The sequence below is a fragment of the Myotis brandtii genome, unplaced genomic scaffold, assembly GCF_000412655.1.
Source record: "Myotis brandtii unplaced genomic scaffold, ASM41265v1 scaffold2565, whole genome shotgun sequence".
In the NCBI taxonomy this organism is placed as follows: domain Eukaryota; kingdom Metazoa; phylum Chordata; class Mammalia; order Chiroptera; family Vespertilionidae; genus Myotis; species Myotis brandtii.
This window is the reverse complement of record NW_005359730.1, coordinates 77578-105218: the sequence shown is the minus strand read 5'-3', so window position 1 is coordinate 105218 and position 27641 is coordinate 77578. Positions and strand designations below refer to the sequence as shown.

The following is a 27641-nucleotide window of genomic DNA, read 5'->3' as shown; positions in this document are numbered from 1 at the left end:
CAACCTCCCAATCCGCCCTGCTCTGTGCATGACAGGGGGCGGCGCCCCAACTCCCCAATCAGCCCTGCTCTGAGCCCGACCAGGGGCTGCACCTAGGGATTGGGCCTGCCCTCTGCCACCCGGGAGCAGGCCTAAGCCAGCAGGTCGTTGTCTCCTGAGGGGTCCCAGACTGCGAGAGGGCACAGGCCGGGCTGAGGGACCCCCCCTTTCCCCCCCCCCAGTGCACAAATTTTTGTGCACTGGGCCTCTAGTTTCTTATAATAATAAATAATCCAGGCATTAAATAGGAGATGAAACATCACTATTCATAGTTTGAAAAATATTCTGTACGTATAATATTCATATTCTGCTGCCTAAAATCACTGTACAGAATGCAGAAACACGCATTTCATGGCATTCCATGGCACATACATACCATGGTGTCAAGCCGACCAATGACTTCAAATGAAAAATCCACACCTCCACCGCTCATTTCCTTCAGCACCTCGTGGATGGGTTTCTTGAAATCCTGTGGGCTGATGCACTCAGTGGCGCCCAATTGCTTTGCCTTCGCATATTTGTCTTTGTTGATGTCCACCCCAATGATCCTGGCTGCTCCAGCTGCTTTACAGCCCATGACAACCGACAGGCCAACTCCTCCAAGGCCAAACACCACACAGGTGGAGCCTGGGGTCACCTGTGTTTCAGAAAATGCAAAAATGGATTAAGTAATGATTGTTGTATAAAGTGTCCTGTCTTATCCATTATCAGGACTATTCAGACTCCTATGTCCAACCTGCTGTCAAAACCTGTTTTGGCTTCAGTTGTTTCGTATTTAAATTGAGGAGTTTAAATCTGTGGTTCTGAACTTTGCCAGACATTAGACCCCCGTGGGGAGCTTTAAAACCTCTCAATAGCCAGGTCACAGCCCATAACCAATTACATCAGAACCTGTGCAGGTGGGGCCTGGTTCCCAGGTGATTCCAATGGAAAGAAAGCCCAGGCTGGGAGCCCACTGTTGGATGATCTCTGAGCTCTAAATGCCAATGACTCCCATCTTGAAGAGAATCTCTAGTGGCTGAAATCCATTGACAGGCTTTGGTAAATTGTACATACACAGAAGCAATTTTTGGGAAATGAAATAAGTGGGAAAGGTTAATCCATGAGACCAAAGATAATCTAATCAAATGCTCAATGATTAACTCCTTGTTTCATTAGCTTTAGAAGTCATGACTAGTACAATGAGAACAGAAATTAGCTGTAGGGCAGAGAAGAGTTATTCTCAGCTTCAAGTCAAACCTAACAACAGGGGAAATGGAACTGGAAACTTTAAACAGCTTGAGACCAATGTGATCTTAGTGGGTCTTTATCTTTGCTTTTTAAAATACACTAATGAACAATAATGCAATAAAAGTTGGCCACATTTTAATAATGGATGGAATTCATTTTCATGAGTGCCCTTGCCCTCTGCTCTGTGTGCAGGCTCAGTTAGACCACCTGCTCAAACAGACAAGGCAATTGCACAAGGGACTTAGTGCTAGAGTCTCAGAAATTTGAAAAACATGTGCTTTCAGTTGTTGAAATTGGCTAGGGACTGTTTAATACACCTAGTCAGCTATAGGAGTCAACCTTCAGTGTGGGTAAAATATTCCTTCTGTCCCAAGCAATCAAGTATTCTCTGGGGGTATAACATTAATTTTTACATTACTTAAAGAAATATGAGACTTGTGACTGTGATTTTTAAATGCAGGCAATTATATATTACTAGAGGCCCAGTGCATGGATTCGTGCACATTGAAAGGAAATTAATCAGAAGGTGGCTGGTGGGGCGGGACTGGGCGAGAAGAGTGGGACATACCCTGGAGCCAACCTCGCTCGGTTCCTCCCCGCTAGCCACATGTGGGGCAGTGCTGGGGCTCGAAGGGCATCTTCGGAGTGAGCAGCGTCCTCCGGCAGGGGGGGTCCCTCAGCCTGGCCTGCAGGGATTGGCCGAAACTGGCAGTCCGACCTCCCCCTAAGGGTCCTGGAGTGTGCGAGAGGGCACTCTGCAAAGTTGCTGTCACTCAGCAGCTCCTGTGTTGAGCATCTGCCCCCTGGTGGTCAGTGTGCATCGTAGTGAGCAGTCGGGTCATTCTGCTGTTCAGTTGATTGGCATATTACCCTTTTATTATATAGGATGGTTTAAGATGCAGTAGGAAAAAGACATGCTAGTTACAGCCATAAGATTTTGGGCAAGTAGCATTATGGATGTGGGCCTACTAGATTTCCAACCTTTTGTGAAGAGGGGGCCTTTAAAGAATTTCTCCTTCAAATCTACCACCTCTGAAGAGAGAGAGAAAGAGTGTGTGTGTGTGTGTGTGTGTCCATGGCAGAGGAGGAGATGAAGCAGTGAGATCCCCTAATGAGTGGAAAAAATGCATAATACATCACCTTATCTTCCTTGCTTTCCTCATAGGATTCCACAGGGCAGGTAGGTTGGTGATACTTGGTCTGGAGGTGTATCAGGTAAGGCTTTGGAATCTACTGCTGGTCCTAATTCTGGGAGTAGCAGGTCATGGTCTAGAATAGATGCTCCTCAAAGGCAACTCTTTCATTTCATTTACTTTTGCTGCCTCAGGACCTAGAGGGTCATACTGTACCTGGTGCATGTTTGTGCTGACTCACCATAGAATGAATGACTACGTAAGGTCCTAGCTTTAAAATTTAGTAATCCCATAAAGAACAAATATAGAAAAATAATGATTGAAAATGGCACCTTTACTTTTTCTTCACTAGTTATCAACAGCTTTTTCACTTTTTATAAACAGATTAAATTTCTAGCTTATGCTCTTAATTTTTTCTGAGGGCATTTTCTACTCATAATCCACACTAAATTCTATGGAGTAGGTCAATGTTATTGTGGTATTGGGAAGGGGGGAAATCTACCAGTAAATCTATGAAGAATGACCTCTGAGTCTTGTGAGAAATCGCTTTCCTTTTTGTTTCTGACAGCCCGAGTGCAACTGCTTTGTCATCTGTTGTCATTCTTACCTTGGCAACTTTGACTGCAGACCCATAGCCAGTTGTGAATCCACAGCCAATCAGACAGACTTTATCTAGTGGTGCAGCTGCATCAATTTTGACCACTGAGATCTCGTCCACCACTGTGTACTGGGAGAAGGTGCTGGTGCTAAGGAAGTGGTTGATGGACTTCCCTTTGCAGGTGAACCTGGTGGTACCATCCTGCATGGTCCCACGAGGCATGCTCAGACTGGCCAGTGCAACACACAGACAGACAAGGGCATGAGACACGTGCATAACAGTGTGCAAATTCATTGGCTGTGTCAGGAGAGTAACGGAAACTTACTCATTTTTCACACAGAAGTTGCCTTCCGGATGTTTACAAACATTGCATTTTCCACACTGGGGAGTAAAGAGTGGGATGACTTTATCACCTGGAGGGGGAAAAAGCAAATTCTTATTAAATTTCTACCCAGGAATTAATAGAGCAAGCACTTAAAGCTTATGGGTGTGTATTAGAGGCAGCTGTCTCACAGAAACAGGATCCAGTCACCATGATGTCATTAGACATTGCTGGCAGCATTGTTATTGGTTTGGGTTTGTATGTGCCTGAAGATTGCCAAAGAGGACATGTGACTGTGGGGACAAACATGGATTTTAAAGTATTTCCACTGCATTAATAGTTATCTTTTATTCCATGCCCTTTCTCTTGGTGATTTTGCATCTCACTTAACTCTTAATAATTAAATCTCAAATGTACTCACTGTAAGTATATATATAAATTTTAGTTATGAGAGGCTGCCATGGGATCACTAGATGTTGGGGACAGCCAGTATTTTGTAATAGTTTGGGATACAGTAAAAAATGAGAATTTTGACAACCATTCATGGCTTTTCAAAGTGACTGCGTATGCTCTAGCTGGTTTGGCTCAATGGATAGAGCGTCAACCTGTGGACTAAAGAGTCCCAGGTTCGATTCCGGTCAAGGGCACATGCCCAGGTTGCTGACTTGATCCCCAGTGGGGAGCGTGCAGGAGGCAGGCAATCAATGATTCTCTCTCATCATTGATGTTTCTATCTCTCTCCCCCTCTTCCTTCCTCTCTGAAATTAATAAAAATATATTTTAAAAATTAAGAAGACACAAAGTGACTGCTTATTTTTATTATAAAATGAGTTTCTATTTTTTTAATTTTAGTTTTCTTAAAGAAAAAATAATAAGAATGTGACAAAAAAGAATTAAAGAAATTCCTTTGAAAATTTCAACCCTCAGCAATGAGGTACTTCCTTTTATGATGAGAACTGATTTTTAAATGTTTTTAGCTGATAACTTAACTTGTGAATTATTTATTTTGCCTGCTATGGGGGAGGGAGCCAGGGTGAAAGTAAAAGTGTCATTTATTGTTAATTTATTTCTAAGTAAAGGAAATACTAAGAGATGAAACTCAAACCAGATCATATATTTTAATATTTTCTCTCAACAATATAAATAAGTATTTGGCAATGGGGGAGGTCAAATCTACTGGCTAAAGTTATTTTTTTTTAGAATTAAACATTATTTTTGTTTTCAACTAGCTATTCTCCATATCCACAAAACCCATAAAAAGGGTTAGGCCATAACATTTAATAGATAAACTTTATATGGAGATTATCGCATGAACATTTTATATTTACTCAATCTTTACCTCTAAAAATATTTATCTATATTAATGCACAATAAAATTCAGACAAAATAAATGTTAAGGATAAACTAGTACCCTGTAACCAGTCACAGTTAGCCATGGTTTAATGTAGTAAAACAGATATTGTTTAGTGCAGGGGCCTTCTGCCAGGTCTCTCCTTTTCTTCTAAATAGCCTGTTTCATTCATTCTGTGCTCAAGAAGGGAGGCCATAGTGGAAGGGAAAACCAGTGAATGGGTTCCACTTCCCACCTAGAGGAGATCATGTTGATTCAGTCAGAGCCTCAGTGTTGTATCTTAAATCAGCGAGATAGATACGAGACGCCTTAATGAGCCAATTAATTAGGAGTCTTTATTCGCGCGGGCCCAGAGGGAGGTGTTTCCCAAATCTCTGAGCAAACACATAGAGGAAGTTTTTTCTATTTATACCTTTTTGAGCCCTTTGTCTACAGATTTCACAAAAAGCTCTGTGTAGGTTGTTGTTACAAACAGTTTGTAACCTTGAATACATAATGAACTAACACTTGGCATAAGAATATGGGAATTATCATCAGTATCAGTATTAGCCTGTTAAGTCAGATGGCTAGCTTGTAAGGTCAGACAGCTAAGTTGTTATTGTTTTTTTAATCTTTTTCTATTATTCAAACTAAAACAATTATTTTACAGAATAAAGGACTATCTAAAAATAACAGAGTTGACCTACAGAATAAGAGACTGTCTAAGAATAACAGAGTAGTTCAAACAGCAGTTTCAACAGCAGTTTTCCAAAGGAGGACTTACTATGCTTCATCAGGGTCCCCGCCCTGGGAAGTCAGCACTGAACAGTTGCCATGCACTGACCTATAGGCTCAGGACACAGACTTAGATGTTTTTCCTGTGTCCCATTTGTAGTTCTTCTTGGACCTGAGAGAAAACAGTGCTCAGCGACACTGAAATGGAAGTTATTTGATTATGAACTCAGGCAGTGGGTCCCTTTTTATCCTCGTGTATCCCAAGGAGCTAACCTGGTGCCTGACAGATAGCAGGCGCTCAACAAATTCCTGCTGAAGGCGAGAACACAGGAGTGCATGAATGCATACATGTCTGAGGCAGGAAGGGGGCAGAAAAGGAGGAGACCTCTGTTCAAGCCCTAGCTGTGCTGCTGCCCTCGGCAAGGTCTTGCATCTCTCATTGCTTCAGTTTCATCACCCAGGCTGGGTGATCTTGGGGTCCTGAACAGTACCTTCTCCAAGTAGGAGTTCTATACCTGGCTTTACTGTAGTCACCCCTTCTCCAATGCTCTCCACAATGCCGGCTGCCTCATGGCCTGCGATCACAGGAAGAGGTGTGGCGAAGTTTCCACTAACCACGTGGTCATCTGACCGACAGACTCCTGTGGCCACCATCTACAGGGTAAAGGGAAGATAATTAGGTTCAGAAAAATTGTGGCCCTCAGATGGACTTCACATGCCCGATTTCCTGAAGTTGGGCTTTTGAAGAGTTTTCAAGGATTTTTTCTAATAATCTCTACTCTAACCAAATACACAAGATCCTGCTTCTCAAGATGACTCAGATTAAAACCCTCCTACACTTTCCTCCCTTGCCTTAGGCAAACCAGAGTAATCTATGAAATAATTATTTTTCAAATATTTAAGTCTTATGTAATAAACAAGAATGCATTCTTTTTTATAGAAGTAGAAACTATAGATTAGCACCAAGAAAATTAAGTCAGTTAAGTTCCACCATGTAATGCTAATTGATTTTGAAATCTTGATTATTATATATATGTGTATATATATATATTTTCTTTTGCACTTTTTCCTGTATAAATATATCAATTCTTTTTTATTTTATTCTTGTGAAAGAATTATCATCTAAAATGGAACTGAGGGATATAAAGACAGAAATCTCATGTATTTGCCATCAGGAAAGCAAAACACAAGGACTGAGAAATCAATTTTCTGTAAATGCCAGGTTTACAGAAAACTGATAATATTGGAATTTTCCCATATGATAAAAAGTTGGTCAGGAGTTGCCTCATATCAACCTTTGGGAAATTTTGAACTAAAATGACTCTGGTAGGATTCATCTCACAAACTAAGCTGAATTGAGCTTTATTTGTATGACTGGGTTGTTTTTTTTCCTCCACGGGAAATTTTCAACACTTGCGTCCATTTGTTTTTGTTTCAAAGATGAAAAAAGTGTTTAATGAAATAAAAAAAGAACAGATGGCTGCAATATTATAATCAGATTAAGAAAAATTCAAGGCCCAAACTAATTAAATGAGACAAAAAAATAGTATCCTATCTAATAAAAGAGTAATATGCAAATTAACCATCACTCTGCAACAAAGATGGCGGTGCCCATGGCGGCGCCCATAGCAGCCGGGGCAGGACACTGCCAGCGTCACCCCAGCGATGTGAGCCCAGCAGGCATCACCGCGGCAACCCACGAGCAGGCAAGCGTGGCCCGCAGGCAGCACCCAGCAGGGCCTGCTTGCCCGTTGCTGTGGTGTGGAGCAGGCAGGCCCTGCAGAGAGCAAAGAACCATGGGGAGCAGGCCCAAGCTGTCAGTAGGACATCCCCTGAGGGCTCCCGGATTGGAGAGGTTGAAGGTTGGGCTGAGGGATTTAAGGCACATTTTACTTCTGTAGGCTGTCATAGTCATGATCCCACTTGATGCATGCAACACCTTTGATCCATACAACATTCCACCCTTGAAATCTGTAGGGGTCTTCTCTCTCCACGTGTGCTGTAGTTTTCTCTTTTCTTTTCTTTTCTTTTTTAAATATATTTGTATTGATTTCAGAGAGGAAGGAAGAGGGCTAGAGATAGAAACATCAATGATGAGAGAGAATCATTGGTTGGCTGCCTCCTGCATGCCCACACTAGGGATCAAGCCCACAACCTGGGCTTATGCTCTGACTGGGAATCAACCATGACCTTCTGGTTCATAGGTCAACGCTCAACCACTGAGCCACACTGGCTGGGCTAAAAAGTGCTCCTTAATAAACTTTTTGTTATTTCCATTTGTACTATTCTCTGAATTTTCTTATACTTAAAATTCAATAGAAGAGAAAAAAGTGTTTCACCTTTATACGGACTTCATGAGCCTTAGGGGCTGCTACCTCCACCTCCTCAATGGAAAAGGGTTTCTTTATCTCCCATAGCACAGCTGCTTTGCATTTTATTACCTGGAAATTGAACAGAAAGATGACACAAGTGCTTACCCACTCTTGAAGTCGGGGATTGTGACTTTCATCTTTTTATGTGCAACATCTAGCCCCCTGTCTGAAATCTGATAAATGTTATATAGAAAAGGACAACTTCTGATTTGCAAAAAGAATGGAATACCTTTTTAAAAAGTGTAAAGTAATAACATAAGAAAATAGAAATAGAACTAACTATAATGAGGCATTGAGATAAAATGTAATATGTTCTTTTAGGTCATCCTTATATTGTTTCTTTTTCCAAGGGTTGTTTATTTGTGATATTTCCTAATGCAGTCCTGAAATTGGTTGTTTGCCCACAACTGTTGGCTTGCAATGAAGTTTTAAATCACAAATATTTCACTGATAGGATCACTGTCTGGTCACATAAAATCTATTGCTCTCTTGTTCAAGTCTCTGCTTAAGCCCCAAACAACCGGACTTTATGATTCCAGTGCATACTTGCCTCCCTGCATAGGTGACTTCTCTTTCTCCTTGTCTGTCCTCCTCCTCCGATTTCTCTCCCCACTACTTCCGTGTGCTACTAGTTTGCATGACTCATTTGAAAGTGAGCTTTGGCAGCTCGGTTTTCTTCTCTAATTTATGTGTTAGATGTGAGCCAAAAACTCACAGAGGTTACAGCTGTACAAACACACACACACACACACACACACACACACACACACACTCACACACACAAGCACACATACTCTTACCGACATACACACATATATATATTTTTAAATGGGTTAACTGTGTTTGACTTTTTAATGCAGCATAGTTTACCCATAGATGTTCTTCAAAATTAAAGTTGAACACATATTTTTAGTACTTGAGAATGTAATACAGTATAAAGCCTGTCTTTATTGTTACAAGCTTATAAATTTGAGATATTTTTTCTAGATAGAAAATTATGTAATAATTTTGATTATGAATTTTAAATTCACAATTGTAAATATAATTTTGAAAGGTCAATTGAAATGTATGCTTTTGCAAATTAATTTTCATTATTTATATGTCAAATTCTCCCACTTTGCTGAGTGTTTGTCATGATCAATATCACAATAAATATGAGAGTACTTAGAAATAATACACTAATAGTACATAGCTTCTGATTATCAAGTGTTCATTTAATGGGCAGGCACATTGTGGCCAATGCTGAATGAGTTACATACTGATCTTTAAAGCCTACAGGGCAGTATTATTAAGCTATTGGTCTATTTTCAGATGGCAAAGTTGAGGCTCAATTGACTCAGTATCTGACTGAGTAATTTTTGCAAAGTCACAAAGTTTGCTGTCCAGAAAATTAAGATCAATCCAACTTTATCTTTTCACCAACCTATGGTAGTAAAAGATTAACCAAATTTTAAATAACAACAACATCAGTAGCAGTTACTAACATTTATTGAATTATTTCTATGTACCAGGCCCTATCCTAAGTGCTAAGGAGTATTAATTTATTACATTCTCACAACTATCTTATGAAGTAGGTGTTATTATGATTGCTGTTTTGCATTTGAGAAAAATACAATGCAGGAAGAATAAACAGGTGAAGTGTTACCACAAAGCTGAAAGCTATGGATGTTGCCCCAGAGGGGAAAGAACTAATTGCTTAGCATTTACTGTTTTCATGAATACATTCGGTTTACCCATTTGCTCTCTGAACTCATTATTTCTTGCAAGCTGAGTTTTGACAAATTTATTTTTAATTTTTCCTAACTTTTCTTCATTTGGAATGTAATTCACCATCATAATGGCTAATCAGTAACAAATGAAAATAAAGAGAGTTGAAATGAAAACACTGACAATTGGCTCCCTTGAGATTTCCAACAAATCATATTGATATATAGGCCTTTTGTATAACACAGGGTGTGTATAAATCTCAGAAACTTCCAATTGTGTTATCATAGCAAAATATTAGAGTGTGTGTTCCACTCCTAATACAACAAAAGTACTGGACACTTTTTGGGACTGAGCAGTTAAACAATGTGAATTGATTATACTGAATGGTCACATTCAATATAATCAAGTGCATTTCTCTGCACTTGTAAGCACATTGAAGAGGTAGAAAGATCTATGGAAGACCTAGAACCAAATATCCCTGTTTCTACTACTAATAAGTGACTCAAACTATATCAGTATTAATTTTTGATAAAATCATGTTGACTTTTGTATGGAAAAGATATTTTTCTATAAGATTTCTATGGAAATTTCCTGCATTGAGCTATCATAGGACCCTTTAAAATTAGAATTTGCATGTTGATGTTGGCTTGCTTATCCTTGATGATTCTAATGCTTTGAGATCAATAAAACTTATGTCAGACTTAACTTTCCTCCTGTGTTCATAAAAACAAAGATATGATTACAAAACAATAATGTTTAAGTTATGGCTTCTTAATATAAAGTTAAATTATTGATTAAAAATATTTCTAACTTCAGATTTTCAAGTTATGCATGATTTCCTGTAACTACTGCCCATTTATCTAATATACAAAATAAAGACTTTAATAGGTACAGAAGCTATATATTCTTTTAAAGATATTTTAGCAACAATCTATTTAAATTCTGGTTCAATATACATTGCATAACAAAGCATATATTTTATTTTATGTTTCAGTTTATATGGTTTTTAATTTAGATATAAATTTTAAATTATTCATTAAATATTGTTTCTCTTTGTGAATTATATGAGAATATATTTTTAAAAGTTAAAAAAAAATGCTTACTTTTCCTGCTGTGCTCATGTTTCTGTTCTCCCTGCAGGCCAGGAGGCGGATGGATTCTGGCAGACCTTTTCCTGCTCGATTACATGAAACAGATATGTTGCACAGATATTTTATTTGCTTGAGCAACATCCAGTTCCACGCATGTGATCTGCTGTCTTTAAGCCACACCCACAAGTTTATTCTCAAACCATACCAAATCAGAGAGAAATGGGCCAGCCCTCAGACCTGGACTTTGTAATATGCCAATTACAGGTCACAGCTTGATTTCTTTAGTTAAATATTTGTCTCCACGTAAATTTAATCTCTCTCCCACTTATTTTCTGGATTCCACTTTTATTCTCTCTCAGTGCCCTATTTCCCATTTGTGTGCACTAAGCTGCAACTTCTAATCCTCGTGCTGCAGTTAGAAAGAAGGAGCAGTAAGGAAGCGGCACAAATGACAAAGGACAGAGAGAAGAACAAGCCAGAGGAATGTGTTTGCCCCAGCACCCTCCTCCTCTTCATAGCAGAGAGGTCAGACACCAGTCAGTCACAGAAAGGGTGCTCATGACCCTGGCATTTCTGCTCTACGCAATACCTAGCAGCACTGACTGAGCACCTCCCTGTTCCAGGCATTCAGTTGGGTGCCCTGGGGTGGCAAGGAGGGGTAAGAGATGGCCTCTACCTCTGCCTAGAGGCAGTACGGGGTCATGCTGATGACATGGCCTTGGATTCCAGGCAGGCCCTATCTTTACTAGCTGTGTGAATTTGCCCTTATTTGTAAAATAATAGAATAATAGTACCACCTCAAAGCATTGTTTGTTAAACAAATGAGACAAGCCCTTTAAAACACTTACCAGGAAACCTGGCAGATAGGACAATCTTCAATAAATATTAGCTACAATGATTACCCATAAAAGAAACTCACAATCTATGGCAAAAAAGACACAGGCAAACAAGTCAGGCCATCGGGTTGTGCTATTTCAAAGGAGGGCATCTGACTGAAAGACCCAAAGGAGGCTTTGTAGAGAGAACATTTTAGTTAAAAACTAAATAATGATCTTTTTCGCAGAGTCAAAAAAGAAAAACACTCACCCTTGTGCAATTCTATTATCCTTTGGTTAGTGCCATGAATAAGAGAAAGAATATGAGTTTTATTTTTAATAAATCTCAAGTCTTATACCAACACTTGGGGAGCATACTGCATTCAAATACTTACTTATATATAGTCTGTCAACATGTATGCATTAGCATAAAGGGTACATTTCTCTAAAATTGTCAAGGGAATGACACTATTATCTGTTTTCAACTTTACTTATGTAAGTGTAGTCAGTCATATTGGGCTACACTACATCCACCCGGAAGAGAAGACACTGCTTGTACAGAATGGTCTCCACCTTGTTCTCCCTGCTGCTCGCCTTCACTTGTGCAGAGCAGGATGAAGAAAGGGAGTCTGACCACTTTTCAGAGTTTCTGGGAGGCATCAAGGAGCTCATATACCCCAATCAATTTAGAAAGATTCATTGGACTTAACATGAGTTTATAGAGTGATGGTGGGATAAGTATTAGGAATAATTTGAATTCAATTTATGTTAGTCCATTTAGGCTGCTGTTAAAAAGATCAGTTTAACAGCAAACTAGTTTAAACAGTTTATTTCTGGTAGTTTTGGAGGCTGGGAAATCTAACATCTAGGTAAAGGTGGATTTGGTGTCTCATGAGAGCCCAACTCCTGGTGTATGGACAACCATCCTCTGTGTTGTCACATGGTAGGAAGGGCAAGGGAGTTCTCTGGAGTCTCTTTGTATAAAGGCATTACTCCAATTTATGAGGGCTCCAGCCTGTGATCTAATCGCCTCCCAAAAGCTCCACCTCCAAATACCATGACATTAGGGATTAGGTTTCAGCATATGAATTTGGGGGAGGACACAACACTCAATCTATAGCAGGTGTCCAACTGGTTCAGGTGTCCAGCCATGAAACAATCAATTAAAACCAGACAGTTGAGATCATGCAGCTGTAGAGAGCTCCACAATTTCCAATACTATCACGAAGCTGATAAGTGACAGTGGCAGAATCCTTAACCACATCTGTCTAATCAGTAACCCATATATTTTCCACGACTCTACAAATATAGAGCAAGGCATAACAGAGTTGGAGTAAGACATTCTGCTATCTATCCAAAAAGCCCCCACCATTTTAGAAGCGTCAGAAAGAACACTCCTGGCAAGGAACTCCAAAATTATCCATTCCAAATTTCTTGTTTTATAGGCCAAATGTCATGGCAAAGCAATGTGGCTAATATTTACTTAAAAGATACTTGGAAAAGAAAAAGATGTAACTCTTCTCATGGGTGCATAAATAATCTAATAGCTTTTGAATATCATGGGGTTGAGGCAGGGTAAGGAGAGAGGTTAATAGTAGCCAAACATTTAAGTTGCTAAGTCAATATGTTTGATCTACCCAAATCCAACACCATAAATTGTTCTTGGCAGTTTTTCTTTCTGAGCACCAAACTGAAATAATCTGAATGCTTAAGTGAAATATTATGGGTCAGCTTGATGAAGTGGTATGCAAATGATCATTTTTGTGATGCTGCAGAAATAAAAATATTGTATAATGATTGTAAAGTAATGCAAATGACATGAACTCCACTGTGTTAGTAACATAGAAATATGTACCAGGGAAGGATGCGTGAACAGAAAAGTGGTTCTCACAGGCTGATCTGATCAGAAATTCATATCTGGGCAGGTGGTGGTGAACCGTTATGCCCAGGCATATAACTCCTTTAGTAAAAGAACTATCTTTGCCTTAAGCAAGCCTTGCCCATTGTTTCCGTGCATCTGAGTTAACACTCCTTTGAAATGCGTCTTTTAAGGCACCTCTTTCTAAAGCGTGACACCCTCAAGAGAACATATAATCTTATTTACTATCTTGTCCTTCAGTCCATTCCTTGCTGAATGTGATGTTCCTTACGTTTTCTTCTCTTTTTAAGAAATATGTTTTTATTGATTCAGACAGGAAGGAAGAGAGACAGAGACAGAAAGAGAGAGAGAAGCATCAATGATGAGAGAGAATAATCGATCGGATGCCTCCTGCACAACCCCCCCGCAACCGCCACTGGGGATCGGGCCCACAATGTGGGCATGTGACCTCCTGCTCAGTGGCTCAGCCACTGAGCCACACAGGCTGAGCCTCACATTCTCTTCATTCCAAATGCATAAAGGAAGCTGCCAACTGCCATTTTTCAGATGCATTTTTCTCAGTCTGTTGAGATCTTACTTCCAGGTACATCCTGTTTGACTTAAATAAATTATTATAAAAATTGCCTACAGGTTTGGGCATTCACACAACAACAGATTTTAGGTAACCTTAAAATATTCTGAGTGGGCAGAAATGTGGGACAGACTGGTCACACATCCACATGTGGTTAAGAATAGGGAGGAACACGTTGGCCACGGAGATCCCCACTGAAGAGTGAGGAGTTTCAGCTCCAAAACCCGCAGCTCCTGTGCTGAGAAGAGAAATCCCCACTACAGCTGGCTGTGAAAATCAGCAGGGACTCACTCTTGGTGAGATGGAGGGCTGCTGTAAACCCAGGCATCCTCTTAAAGGGCCCATCAAAGCCTCACTTGCTCACAACACTTACTCTAAGCTCCAGAGAAGGGACAGCAACTCAAAGAGTCTCAGGGACATATGGGGAGAAACTGATTTTCTGACTTCAAGGTGAGGGCTGGAGGGGCAGCAATCTTAGAGACTAAAGTGCTGGCAGGTGCCATAGTTCCTTTGTTGACCCCTTTACCCCCAGAGTCTGCAGGCAGGTGCCAAATCTGAGTCTTCACCAACTTGGCTAACACTGCTCTTACCCCACCCTGGTGATGCTCTGAGAGCCAGTATCATCTAATTCACACGCCTGGCCCAAAACCTATTTCAGAGGATAATCCACACAAGCAGCTGGCCTTGGTCCATGCTATGGGCTTTCTTAGTTTCTCAAAGGTCCACAAATCCAAAAATGCCTTCGGATGCCCTGTACTTCTTGCTAAGTGGTCCAAAGTTCAGCACTTGTGGCAGCTGGCCATAGTTCACAGCATAACATTTCCAGTTGTCCCTAGGTCCAGCACAGGCAGCTACCAACCACAGATCACTTTGTAGTTCCTATCATGCAGTCCTAGGTCAGACAAAGGCAGCAGCTTATCTTTGCCTGAACCAGAGCCTCTCTCAAGAATCCCCAGAACCAACACACCTGGTGGCCAGCTTCAGACCACACCAGAGCACCACCCAATTAATGCTACTAATGACATACCCAAAGGGTGGACTTGGCAGGCACCACAGCCCCACCAAAGTGAATTCCACTCTGTGGGGTCAGTCCCCACACAACAGCTTGTCCACTGTAGTCATGGCCAGTCCTCACAGCCAGTCAGCCCAAGAGTCAATCCCACCAACTAATGTGCCAATAGCAATCAAGGCTCAACTACAAGAAGAGATTACACACAGTCACACAAGGGGCACCCTGGAACACCTGGCTCAGTTGAACAGGGAGACTGTGCCACTCAACCTCACAGGATACACCTTACATTCCATATAAGGTGCCATGACTAGAGATGTAGTAGATCTACCTAATACATAAAAGCAAACACATGGAGGTAGCCAAAATGAGGACACAAAGACACATGTCCCGAATGAAAGAACAGGATAAAGCTCCAGAAATAAAACTAAATGCAATGGGGCAAGAAATCTACCAGATGAAGAGTTCAAAACACTGGTTTAGGAGTGATAATGGATGATGAGTTTAGGAGAAGAATAGATGATGTCAGTGAGAACTTCAACAAAGAGATAGGAAACATGAAAAAGGAGATAGAGCCCGGCCAGTGTGCCTCATTGGTTGAGCATGGACCTATGAGCCAGGAGGTCATCGTTTGTTTGCCAGTCATGGCACATGCCCAGGTTTTGGGCTCACTCTCTAGTAGGGGTGTGCAGGAGGCAGCCAGTTGATGATTCCCTCTCATCATATTTCCATCTCTCTCTCCCTCTCCTTTTCTCTCTCTGAAATCAATAAAACATATTTTAAAAAAAGAATTAACATAAAAAACACACACACAAAAAGGGAGATAGAAACCATAAAAAAGAACCAGTCAGAAATGAAAAATACAAGAACTGAAATGAAGAATACATTAGAGGGAATCAACAGCAAAATGGATAAAGCAGATAATAGAATCAGTAATTTGGAAGACAGGTAGCAGAAAATGCCCAAGTAGAGTAGCAAAATGAAAAAAAAAAAAATATGAGGATAGATTAAGGGATCTCTGGGACAACATAAAGTTTAACAACATTTGCATCATAGGAGTACTAGAAAGAAAAGAGAGAGTGAGCAAAAGATTTGAAGATATAATTACTAAAAAGTTCCCTAATCTGGCAAAGAAAATAGACATAAAAGTCCAGAAAGTACAGAGTCCCAAATAAGATGAAATCAGAGACCCACACCAAAACACACATCAGCAAAAAAAAAACCTCATGGACATGGACAATAGTGTGTTGATTGCTGGAGGGAGATTTGTGGGGGTTGGTGGAGTATATAGGGGAGATAAAAACAACACAAAAATGCCAAAGGTTAATCTTAAAAGCAGCAAGAGAAAAGGAGTTATATAGAAGGTAGCTCCTATAAGACTATCAACTGATTTCTGAAGAGAAACTTTGCAGGCAAAAAGAGATTGGCACACATGAAAGAAAAATAATATTGGATACAAACCGTAATTTGGGGGGAAAAAAGGAAAGCAAGGACCTACAACTAAAATTACTCTACCCAGGAAAGTTATCATTTAGAATTAAAGGAGAGATGAAATGTTTCACAGGCAAGAAAAGGCTGAAGGAGTTCACCACTATCAAACCAATATTATAAGAAAGTAGAGGCTTGGTGGACAGATTCATGCACACTGAAAGGAAATTAATTAGAAGGTGGCGGGTGGGGCGGGACTGGGCAAGACGGGCCGGACACACCCTGGAGCCAACCTCCCGCAGTCCCTCCCCAGCCGGCCACACCTGGGGCAGTGCTGGGGCTCAAAGGGCATCTGCAGAGTGAGTGGGGTCCATCCGGCAGGTGGGGTCCCTCGGCCTGGCCTGCGAGGATCAGGCCTAAACTGGCAGTCCAACATCCCCCAAGGGGTCCCTTAGTGTGAGAGGGCACTCTGCAAAGTTCCTGTTGCTCAGCAGCTCCTGCGTTGAGCATCTGCCCCCTGGTGGTCAGTGTGTGTCATACCTAAGGGCCAGTCTCTTAGCTATTTATATATAGAGATATTTAGGAGACCTCTTTAAGAAGAAGAAAACTTGTTTTTAAATGACTAAGAAAATAGAGGAAAGAAAATATTTCTCACTGACAAAGGCAAACAGATAATAAAAGCAATAGATCAACCAACACAAAAGCTAGTACAAAGGTTAAAAGACAAGAAGACATAATAATCCTAAACATATATGTGCCTATAAAAAGATCATTAAACTGCTGAAGCAAAAACCGATAGAACTACAAGGAGAAATCAATGAACCCATTATTATAGCTGGAGATGTCAACATCTTTCTAGCAGAAAAGAACAATTCCAGCAGGCAGAAGATCAGTGAAGACACAGTTGAACTAAACAATACTATCAATTAACTGTATATATGACATTTATGGACTATTTCATCTAACAGCAGCAGAACACATTCTTTCAAGTTGACATGGAACTTTCACCAAGGTGGATCACATTCTGGGCCATAAAACACAATTTAACAAATTAAAAAAAAAATAGAAAACATATAGCATCACAGTGGAATTAAACTATCTATATAATAAAGAGGTAATATGCAAATTGTCTGTTACAGCATCACAGTAATGACCATTCAACAGGCTACGCGCGCAGCAGGGGGACTTGCGTGAGGCTCGCTTCCCTGCCCCTGGTGCCGGGCAGGGGAAGTGAGGCTGCATCCCCCACCCCGTGCTGGAGTCCTCTTTTTCTCCTGGGTGCATGCACCTGACAAACACCCTCACGACACCACGCCCCGTCCGGGAGCACTCTGCCCAGGAATGCCACCAACCCCACCCCTGAGGTGGGGAGGAGGGGGGCGAGGGGCGACACCTGCACAGCAAAAGGCCGGTTCTCGGGGCGCAGTTAGCAGACACCAACCGGGGGGTGCGAGCATTGGCGGTGACCTCCGGGAGGGGTTGTGCACACAAATTGAGAGAGTGCGGACCCAACGTGAAGGAAGGGCTCAGGCACGACGACAGAGAGTGGACATCGAGGTAAGGCACCAGACCTGGACGGGCCACCAGGTAAACAATGTGGGGATCCCACTGCCACAGACACACAGGGAGGCCCCACGGTGCCCGGGAAGCTGGTCAATCCTCCCAAGCGCACAACCTCAAAGCCTCCTCCAGCCCCACCACCATGGAGACCACAGGTGACCCTCACACCATAGGAAAGCCGCCTAGGCTTTCTCTAGCCATCCAGTCTGACCTGGGTGGGGGCTCGCATCCTGGGCAGAATGCCCCCCGAGGACAAGCTGGGCCCCTACCGTGCCTGCGCAAGCACACCCATCACCTGTGAATTTAGGATGGGAGGGGACGGAGAGCTGCTCGAGGCATGGGAGCAGGCATGCCAGGGGATGGGAAAGGCCTCTGCATCCTGCCCCCTTCAGCATGCAATGGGAGAAAAGCCTCACACGCGCATGAATGCACACGTGTGCACACATAACGCAGCGGTCCCCGCGATGGATGCTGGCCCTGGCCTGGCGGGACCCTCCCCCAACTTGGAGGGGGGAAGCATGGGCCATGGTAGGCAAGACACAGCTGCCAAACAGAGGTGCCTACAGATCCCAGAGAGGAAAGAAGTCAGTACTAAGACAGGACCAAAAGCATAGAATTTTTAATTAGCCTGTAAAAAGAGTAAAAGAGTGAGGGAGGAGGGGGGAGGATGGAGAAGGAGGGAAGGAGGGAGGGAAGAACTTTATAAAAGAGTCAGTTGACAGCAGAGTTAAAGAAGGAAAAATGATGTATGAGTGAACTGTAGGAGCTATAATGAAAATCAAGTATAGTTGTGTACTGGGGACAGATTTTAAAAGTAGGAATCAGAAAAGAAAAAAGATAAATGGTAGTGAATGATTAGGCAGGTAGAAGATATTAAAACAGTGGAAGTAGAGAAGAATGTATGGGAAAGGTAGGATGAGAGAGAAAGAGGGAGGGAAGAAAAGTTTTAAAGGGGAGCAGGTAGAGCTTAAAAGGAGAATGGGAAGAAGGAAGAAATGGGGGAGGGAGCAAAACAGGTCTGAGGGAGGAAGTAAGGAAAAAAATTAAGGTGGGAAGGAAGGAAAGGGGAGGGAGGGCAGGGGTAAAGATAAAGGAAAGAGGGAATGTGGGGGGAGGGAGGGAGGGTAGGAGAAAGATGGGAAGAAGAATGATGGAACAGAAGTAGAAAATAATGAGGAAAGAAAAGTTTATAAATGATGAGTCAGTAGGAAAAAGTGTTACATAAAGGAGAGAGAAAAATGTGTGACAGGGAGAAGCCAATAAGGAAGTCAAATACAATTGTGTGTGAAGGGGATAAGATTTTTAAAAAAAAGTTAATAGGGGTGACCAGGCCGGCAGGGGAGGGCAGTTAGGGATGAGCAGGCTGGCAGGGGAGGGAAGTTAGAGAGATCAGGCAGGCAGAGTGTTTAGGGCAGGCAGGCAGGTGAGCGGTTAGGAGCCAGAGGTCCCGGATTGCAAGAGGGATGTCCAACTGCCAGTTGGACATCCCGGATTGGAGAGGGTGCAGGTCAGGCTGAAGGACCCCTCCCCCTGTGCATAAATTTTATGCACCGGGCCTCTAGTACATTAATAAAAGAAAGGTAACTGGAAAAATCCCCAAATAAATGGAAATTAAACAACACACTTCTATATAACATATGGGTCCCAGAAGAAATCTCAAGGGAGATTTAAAAATATTTTGAGAGACATAAATATGAAAACACAACTTAGGAAATTTGTGCAATACAGCAAAAGCAGTGCATTGAAGAGAATATATATTCTCCCCATTAGTGCCCCTTCATGTCACACAGTTGTTTTTATCCTCCAGCTGCTTTCTGCCCTCCTGGCACCAGCCTTGCTTTCACCCCCAGAGGGAGCTATGGCGGCTGGGCTCAGCTCTAGGCAGTGTGAGTATGAACTTTGTCTTCTTTTATATTTTTCCTATTTATTTATTTATTATTTATTTAGATACAAAATAATTAGCCATTTACACGCAATAAACATTAATATTTCAAGGAAAATGATTTTAAATATAATAATATTACCAAAACTGTACTAACGTAGTATAATATCACAAACGTTGTAGTAAATACTAAAAATCTGCAAATAACAGGATTACGTATATTATATTCTAAAATATTTTTTTCTCTGACTCTGTTTTTGTTCATCAGTTTATGTTGTTCATTATATTCCACAAATGAGTGAGATAATGTGATATTTATCTTTCTCTGACTGGCTTATTTCACTTAGTATAATGCTCTCCAGTTTCATCCATGCTGTTGCTAATGGTAAGAGCTTCTTCTTTTTTACAGCAGCATAGTATTCCATTGTGTCGATGTACCACAGTTTTTTAATCCACTCATCTGCTGATGGGTACTTAGGCTGTTTCCAAATCTTAGCTATTGTAAATTGTGCTGCTGTAAACATAGGGGTGCAAATATCCTTTCTGATTGGTGTTTCTAATTTCTTGGGATATATTCCTAGAAGTAGGATTACTGGGTCATTATGGGAGTTCCATTTTTAGTTTTTTGAGGAAACTCCATACTGTTCTCCACAGTGGCTGCACCAGTCTGCATTCCCACCAGCAGTGTACTAGGGTTTCCTTTTCTCCGAATCCTCGACAGCACTTATTTGTTGATTTGTTGATGATAGCCATTCTGACAGGTGTGAGATGGTATCTCATTGTTGTTTTGACTTGCATCTCTCAGATGATTAGTGACTTTGAGCATGTTTTCATATGTCTCTTGGCTTTCTGTATGTCTTCTTTCGAAAAGTGTCTATTTAGGTCCTTTGTCCATTTTTTGATTGGATTGTTTATCTTCTTTTTGTTAAGTTGTATGAGTTCCCCGTAAATTTTGGAGATTAAACCCTTATCGGAGATAACATTGGCAGATAAGTTCTCCCATGCAGTGGGCTTTCTTGTTGTTTTGTTGATGGTTTCTTTTGCTGTGCAGAAGCTTTTCATTTTGATGTAGTCCCACCTGTTTACTTTCTCCTTAGTTTTCATTGTCCTTGGATGAACTTTGTCTGCTGAGCAAACACTGGGCTATTTCTTCTCCCTTAGGTCTAAGCCCCAATTCCTAGTCCTCTCTCCTGTGGTTTCAGTCTGGCAACCCTACCACTTACTTTCTTTCTGTTTGCCTAGCCCTCTGGGCATTAACGTTCTTGATCTTGTGAGTGTCCTCAACATGCCCTTTGTAAACTTTCAGCCTTCAAGCAATTCTATAACCAATTTTCTGTATTAAATCCACTTTGAAACACAGAGTTTTCCATTTTCCTAACTGGACATATTGATATAGTTCTTGGAACCAGGAGTGGTACTGAAAGTAGACCTTCAAGTAAACAAAAGATTGAATTAATGTATTTTTAGTGATCATAATTTGCTGAAATAGAAAGCACTGAAATGAAAATGTTGAAGGGACTTAAGAAGAAAGGAAAAGATTCAGAATGGTCAACAAAGAAGAAGCAAATAGAGAGACTAGTTGCTCTTTTCCATCATAGATTTGACACAGGACACCTGCTAGGTTTTGCATACCCTCCCTATGCCCTTCCTTAGTACAAGTTTTCCAGAGCACCTCCACCAGTTTGAAATAGAGGGTTTTTTTACTCCTTACATGATTTAGTCACTGAAAATGTCATGCTCAGCCACATATATACCTTTTGCACAATGCTATAAAATTTGTTTTTAAAATTTCATTCAGTTTTAATTTTTGAATCCTAGAATGTAATCAACACTTTTGTTGTCTTCACATTTTTCCAGGTTTGATTTTTAATTTTCATGTTTTTCAAAAGTATACATGCATATATACATGTGCAGATTTCTTCCTATAAAGTCTCTTAAGAAAAACAGCAGTCTGTGCTTTCTCCCTTCTCCTTCATGTATTCCTCTCTAGACTGCTTTTAAATTCTGCAACTTATTTTGCTTTAACTCCACATCTCTATGTAGGATGCATATGTTCTTAACCTGGTTTTTCTTTGGGCATTTTTGTTGACTTCCTATTTGGGAAGATGAGAAATTGGAGCTCTATCCACTGAGCCAAACCAGTCAGGGCGATGCATATGTTCTTAACCTGGATTTTCTTTGGGCATTTTTGTTGACTTCCCATTTGGGAAGATGAGAAATTGGTGTGGCCATTACCACAAAAAGACCCTACTTCTCCCCTGTTTCCCAATAGAATAATAGAATAATTTATATTATTACTAGAGGCCTGGTGCACGAATTCATGCACCAGTGGGGTCCCTTGGCCTGGCCTGCGGGATCAGGTTGAAACCAGCTCTCCAACATCCTCCAAGGGGTCCCAGATTGCGAGAGGGTGCAGGCCAGGCCAAGGGACCCTCGCCCTTCCAGCCCCCCAGTGCATGATCGGGGCCGGGGAGGGATGCAGGAGATTGGCCAGTCAGGGAGGGACTGTGGGAGGACTCCAGGGCATGTCCGGCCCGTCTCGCTTAGTCCTGATCGGCCAGACCGAAACAGCAAGCTAACCATACCAGTTGGAGCGTCTGCCCCCTGGTGGTCAGTGCAAGTCATAGCGAGTGGTTGAGCGGCCTTAGCATATTATTAGCATATTATGGTTTGATTGGTTGAACAGCTGACCAGACCACCAGACGCTTAGCATATTAGGCTTTTATTATATAAGATAACTATATAAGTGTACTTACAGATGAGCCATGTAGCTTGCAATGCTTTTATTTCTCTTTACCTTGGTGTTGTCTTTATATTTACAATAAATTCAATTCCCATAATTCAATTGCCAGTTGTCTAATTCCTCACTCAAGACTTAGAGATGCATTGTGTACCATCAATTTTGCTTTGCAAAGAAATATTTCCGGGAGTCTTTGACTTGTTCCAAATGGCCTGGGTATATTCAACATCTGGCCCTATTCACTGTGTTGGTTTCCTGTGGCTGCTGTAACAAATTACCCAAAACTGGGTGGCTTAAACAAGAGGTTTATTTCTCCCAGTTTTAGAGGTCAATGGTCTCAAGTCAGTATCGCTGGGCTGAAATCCAGGTGTTGGCTGAGCCATGCTCCCACCAGAAGTTCTAGGAGAGAATCTGTCCTTGCCTTTTCTAGGTTCTGGTGTTGTTGCATTCCCTGGCTGGTGGCCACACACTTCAACCCCCTCCTTCCTCTCTGCTCCTTTTCTTCCTCCTCCTTCTTTATATTGTGTTTGGAAGCTTGTAGAATGTTCTGCTTATCCCTAGTAGTCTGAAATTTTATAATGATTTGTTCTGGTGGGTCTATTTTTATCTATGGTACCCTGTGGCTTTTTAAAAAATATGAAGATCTGCTTCCTTCAGTTCTAAAAAACTTACTGAAATTGTTGCATTAATGCTCTCCCCTCTCCAACCTCCCACCCTGCTTTATCTGGTCTTTCATTCTAGAACTCCTACTACTCAGATATTGAGTTTCTTGATTTGGTACTCTCATTTTCTCTCCTCCTGTCCCTTTCTCCTTTATTTCCCTCATTGTGTTTTCACTCCCTCCAGCTTCAAATCCCTTTGATAAACGAAGGCACAGGTGGCATAGTCAGGGTTTGCAAGCATGGTACAATCCTCTAGAGTCTGCGGGGACCTCCAGAGCTAGCACTGGCACTTCCTCTTTAGTTCAGTGATGGGGAAGGAGGTGGGTTGGAATTAAAGCCTACATTTCATGCAATAGTGCACCAGCTCAGAGTGCCTGGCTGGCTTCTATCAATAAAATATTTCTACCAATTAATATTTCTAATGTTAAGAACTTCTAATTTTTATTAGTCTCCTTTTAAACTGTCACCCTGTGAATTCACATATCTTATATTCATGAGAACCAGGCCCTGATATTTTGTTTACCATGCTAGTCCCCTGACATATTATGAATGATCCTATATAATAAAACCCAAATATGCAAATCGACCGAAAGGCAGTGAATGATCCTATATAATAAAACCCAAATATGCAAATCAACCGAAAGACAGAACAGCTGATTGCTATGATGTGCACTGACCACCAGGGGTCAGACGCTCAATGCAGGAGCTGCTCTCTTGCAGTCAGTGCACTCCCAGAGGGGGAGTGCCACTCAGCCAGAAGCCAGGCTCACGGGTGGCAGCGGCGGTGGCAGCAGCACAAAGGACCCCTCGGGGGATGTCCCCCAAGGGGTCCGGGACTGGGATAAGATGCAGGCCAGCTAAGGGAACCCCACCCCTGCCCAGTGCATGAATGTCGTGCACCAGGCCTCTACTATTCATATGATGATTGATAAGTTCATGGTTCACTTAAGACCTGTGCAAACAGTTACAGATGTATAAAACACATCTGGGTTTGCCAGATACAATAGCTGTTGTCCCAAAGGAATTATTATTAGCTCACTTTTTACTTTCAAAGTGTTCTAGTTCAGATGATTAATTATGTGATCACCCTACTGTACCTGCATGTGAACTAGGCCTGGGCATGAGGACACCTGGATGAAACTTAGATTTAGTCAGCAGCAAAAGGTCCCCTTGGAATAAAGAAAACTTTAAAGTTTTGAGAGTTACAACTTCATGTTAATTATTTAACCAATAGCTCTTGTGGTGGTGACCTGTTTCGGCATTATTGTAATAATTAAATATACAAAATTCTGTATTAATTAACAGAATAACACTTAACTAACCTTTACTTCTTTATGAATCATATAAGCTAGTCTAGGATTAGAAAGAGCAAAGTCTAATGTAACTTAAACATTTTGATAGACTCAAGAAAATTAGAAGCTAAGTTAGAATGGATCAAAGTTTATGTTCAATAACTACATAGTATTTAAATATCTAATTCTTTTAGGAAATGATTATTATAAAACCTCAGTTAAATGTTCACTAAAGATTTGAAAGTGGTAATTGTATTGAAGTAGGTCAAATTTTATTTGTATAAAACTTGCAGTAAACTGGAAATGAGCTATTGCATAAGAACAGATAAAATTATCGGAATGAGAATGAGTGAAAAGTACAATAGTTACACTATAACTTTAATAAAATTAGTATTAGAAGATATTAATAGTCATATATATGGACTTGAATATTTTTTATTTATAATCCAGAAGACATTCTGTGTGCTGCTAGCACAAACATCAAACAAAACCAGAACTTGTTTATTAGTTTGAACTGTATGCTAAGTGGAAAATTTTCAAATCCTTGTTTGCACAGTTGTGTGAAAGAATGCCAGGCAAGTTATTTAAGGTATTTATCATGCTAACAAATGTTAAGAAATTTTCTTTTCAATGAAAGCAAATCAGGGGAAAAGCAAGATCATTCTTACGTAATCATTATGTTTCTGCCCTACTATTCACCCGGAACTCCAGAAATTGCAGTAAGCTTGGTTATGCCCAGTTGCCTTAAGGCAAACCACTATAGTCTTAAAAGAGATTAATGTTTATTTTATTTAGTTTAATGTCCAAAGTCATAATCTTCCTGGGTTGCCTTGCCTGGGATCTGAGTTTCAGGTAGGAAAAGCAAAGGATACGAAGAATCATTTCAGGAATAAGTATTTTTCTTGAATCTAAATTTAGGCCTTGGTTAAGTAAAAGCTAAAAGAAAAGTTGGAGTAAAAACTATATTTTTTAATCTATGAAACAGAATTCAAAAGCATCCCTCCTCACCCAATGCCCAAACAAAAATAAATAGCAGAAAAGGTGTGGAGGATTCATGAGCGATTTCTCTGACACACAGCACCTTCCTCTCTTACAGGGACATCCCAAGGCACGCAGCAGCATTCAACAGTGGATGACTTCCAAGTCTGAGGGGCTCTGAGGCTTTTGAGCAGATGTTATTTATTTATTTTTAAATTAACTTTATCAATGTCAACTTCATGTATAAAAATGCATCCATTTTAAGTGCACACATTGATGAATATTGACTAACGAGTATACCTCTGCATCTACCACCACAAATAAGATATGGGCCATTTCTATTACCCCCACAAGTTCCCTTGTGCCCTCTGTAGTCAATACTCCTACAAACTCCCAGGCAACCACTGATCTACTTTCTCATGGTATAGATTGCTTTGCCTATCCTATAATTTCACATAAATAAAATCAAGCCCGTGCAAAGTCTTTGGTGTTTAGCTTCTTTCTTCAGCATGATTTGACACGTAAATATGTTGTACGTATCAGTACTTTGTTCTTTTATATTGTTAGGGTCCATTTCCTGATTTATCATAATTTGTTTATCCATTCACCAGGGGATGGACATTTGAGTTGTTGCCATTTCTAGCCTAATATGAAAACAGTCACTGTAAACAATTGTGGGCAAGTCTTTTGTGAACATATGTTTGCATTTCTTTTGGTTAAATATCTAGAAGTGGAATTGTTGGATCATATAATAGGTGGATGGTGAACTTTATAAAAAAAATAGACACACTGTTTTCTAAAGTAGTGTACCATTCTGCACTCCCACTAGCAGTGTCTGTGAATTCCCGCTGTTCCATGTCCTCATGAACACCAGTCTTAAATTTTAGTCAATCTAGTGGGTGTAGTGTTATTTCAGTGTACTTTATTTTATTTTATTTTTAATTTAAATGGTAAAATGCCAAAATATTTTAATAAAAAGGAGAAACAAGAAAAACAGACATGCCTATTACATTTCATTTTAACAGTGAATCACAGGTTCAAGTGAATGCAGTAAGAAAAAGAAAAAAAAAGAAAACATATAAAAACAGGAAAAAGTTAAAAGATTTCTTTTTACTAGCATGTACATTTTTAAAGGTTTGTTACGTTTATTGGGGTAACATTGGTTAGTAAATTATATAGGTTTCAGGTGTACAGTTCTATAATACATCATCTGTATATTGCATTGTGTGTTCACCACCCAAAGTAAAGTCTTCTTTCGTCACCCTTTATCCTCCCTTTACCCTCTTCTACCTGCCCCCATCCTCCTTTCCCTCTGGTAATCACCACACTGTAGTCTGTGTCTATGAGGTTTTCTTTTCTTTTTTCTTTCTTTTTCTTTTTCTTTTTTTTTTTTGCTTAATCCCTTCACCTTTTTCACCCAACTCCCTAAACCTCTTCCTCTCTGACAGCTGTCAGTCTATTCTCTGCATCTATGAATCTGTTGCTATTTTGTTTATTAATTTATTTTGTTCATTAGATTCCAAATATAAGTCAAATTATATAATATTTGTCTTTCTCTGACTGGTTGATTTCACTTAGCATAATACTCTCCAGATACATCCATGCTGCCAAAAAGGTAAGATTTTCTTCTTTTTAATGGCTGAGTAGTATTCCACTGTGTGAATGTACCTCAACTTTTTAAAAACAATATGTTTTTATTGATTTCAGAGAGGAAGGGAGAGGAAAAGAGAGATAGAAACATCAATGATGAGAGGTAATCATTGATTGGCTGCCTCCTACACTCCCCCTACTGGGGATCAAGCACACAACCCGGGCATGTGCCCTTGACCAGAATCGAACCTGGGATCCTTCAGTCCCCAGGGCAACACTATTCACTGAACAAAACCAGCTAGGGCTACCTCGACTTTTAGTATACACTCATCTACTGATGGGCACTTTGGCAGCTTCCATAGCTTGGCTATTGTAAATAATGCTGCAATTAACACAGGCGTGTACATATTCTTTCCAATTAGTGTTTGGGTTTCCTCTGATAAATACTCAGAAGTGAAATAGCTGGGTCATAAAGCAGTTTCGTTTTTAATTTTTTGAGGAACCTCCATACTGTTTTCCATAGTGGCTGCACCAATCTGTATTCCAACAGTGCACAAGGGGTTCCCCTTTTTCCACATCCTGGCCAACACTTGTTGCTTCTGATTTATTGATGATAGCCATTCTGACAGGTGTGAGATGATATCTCATTGTGGTTTTAATTTGTATTTCTCTGGTGAT

At 40.7% G+C, this 27641-nt stretch overlaps 1 protein-coding gene across 1 annotated transcript in view; it reads right to left on the bottom strand.

Annotated features, from left to right (window-relative positions):
- LOC102254402 (alcohol dehydrogenase E chain) overlaps window positions 1–10730 on the bottom strand; it is a 16620-nt gene extending 5890 nt beyond the window's left edge. Inside the window, exons 1-6 of the mRNA XM_005867960.2 lie at window positions 10570–10730; window positions 7727–7828; window positions 5903–6041; window positions 3326–3413; window positions 3010–3229; window positions 416–676 (exon numbers count right to left, since the gene is read on the bottom strand). Coding sequence (XP_005868022.1) covers window positions 416–676; window positions 3010–3229; window positions 3326–3413; window positions 5903–6041; window positions 7727–7828; window positions 10570–10698 — 939 coding nt within the window. The 5' untranslated portion in view covers window positions 10699–10730. The remainder of the gene's footprint in view (window positions 1–415; window positions 677–3009; window positions 3230–3325; window positions 3414–5902; window positions 6042–7726; window positions 7829–10569) is intronic.
- Window positions 10731–27641: the final 16911 nt, after the last annotated feature.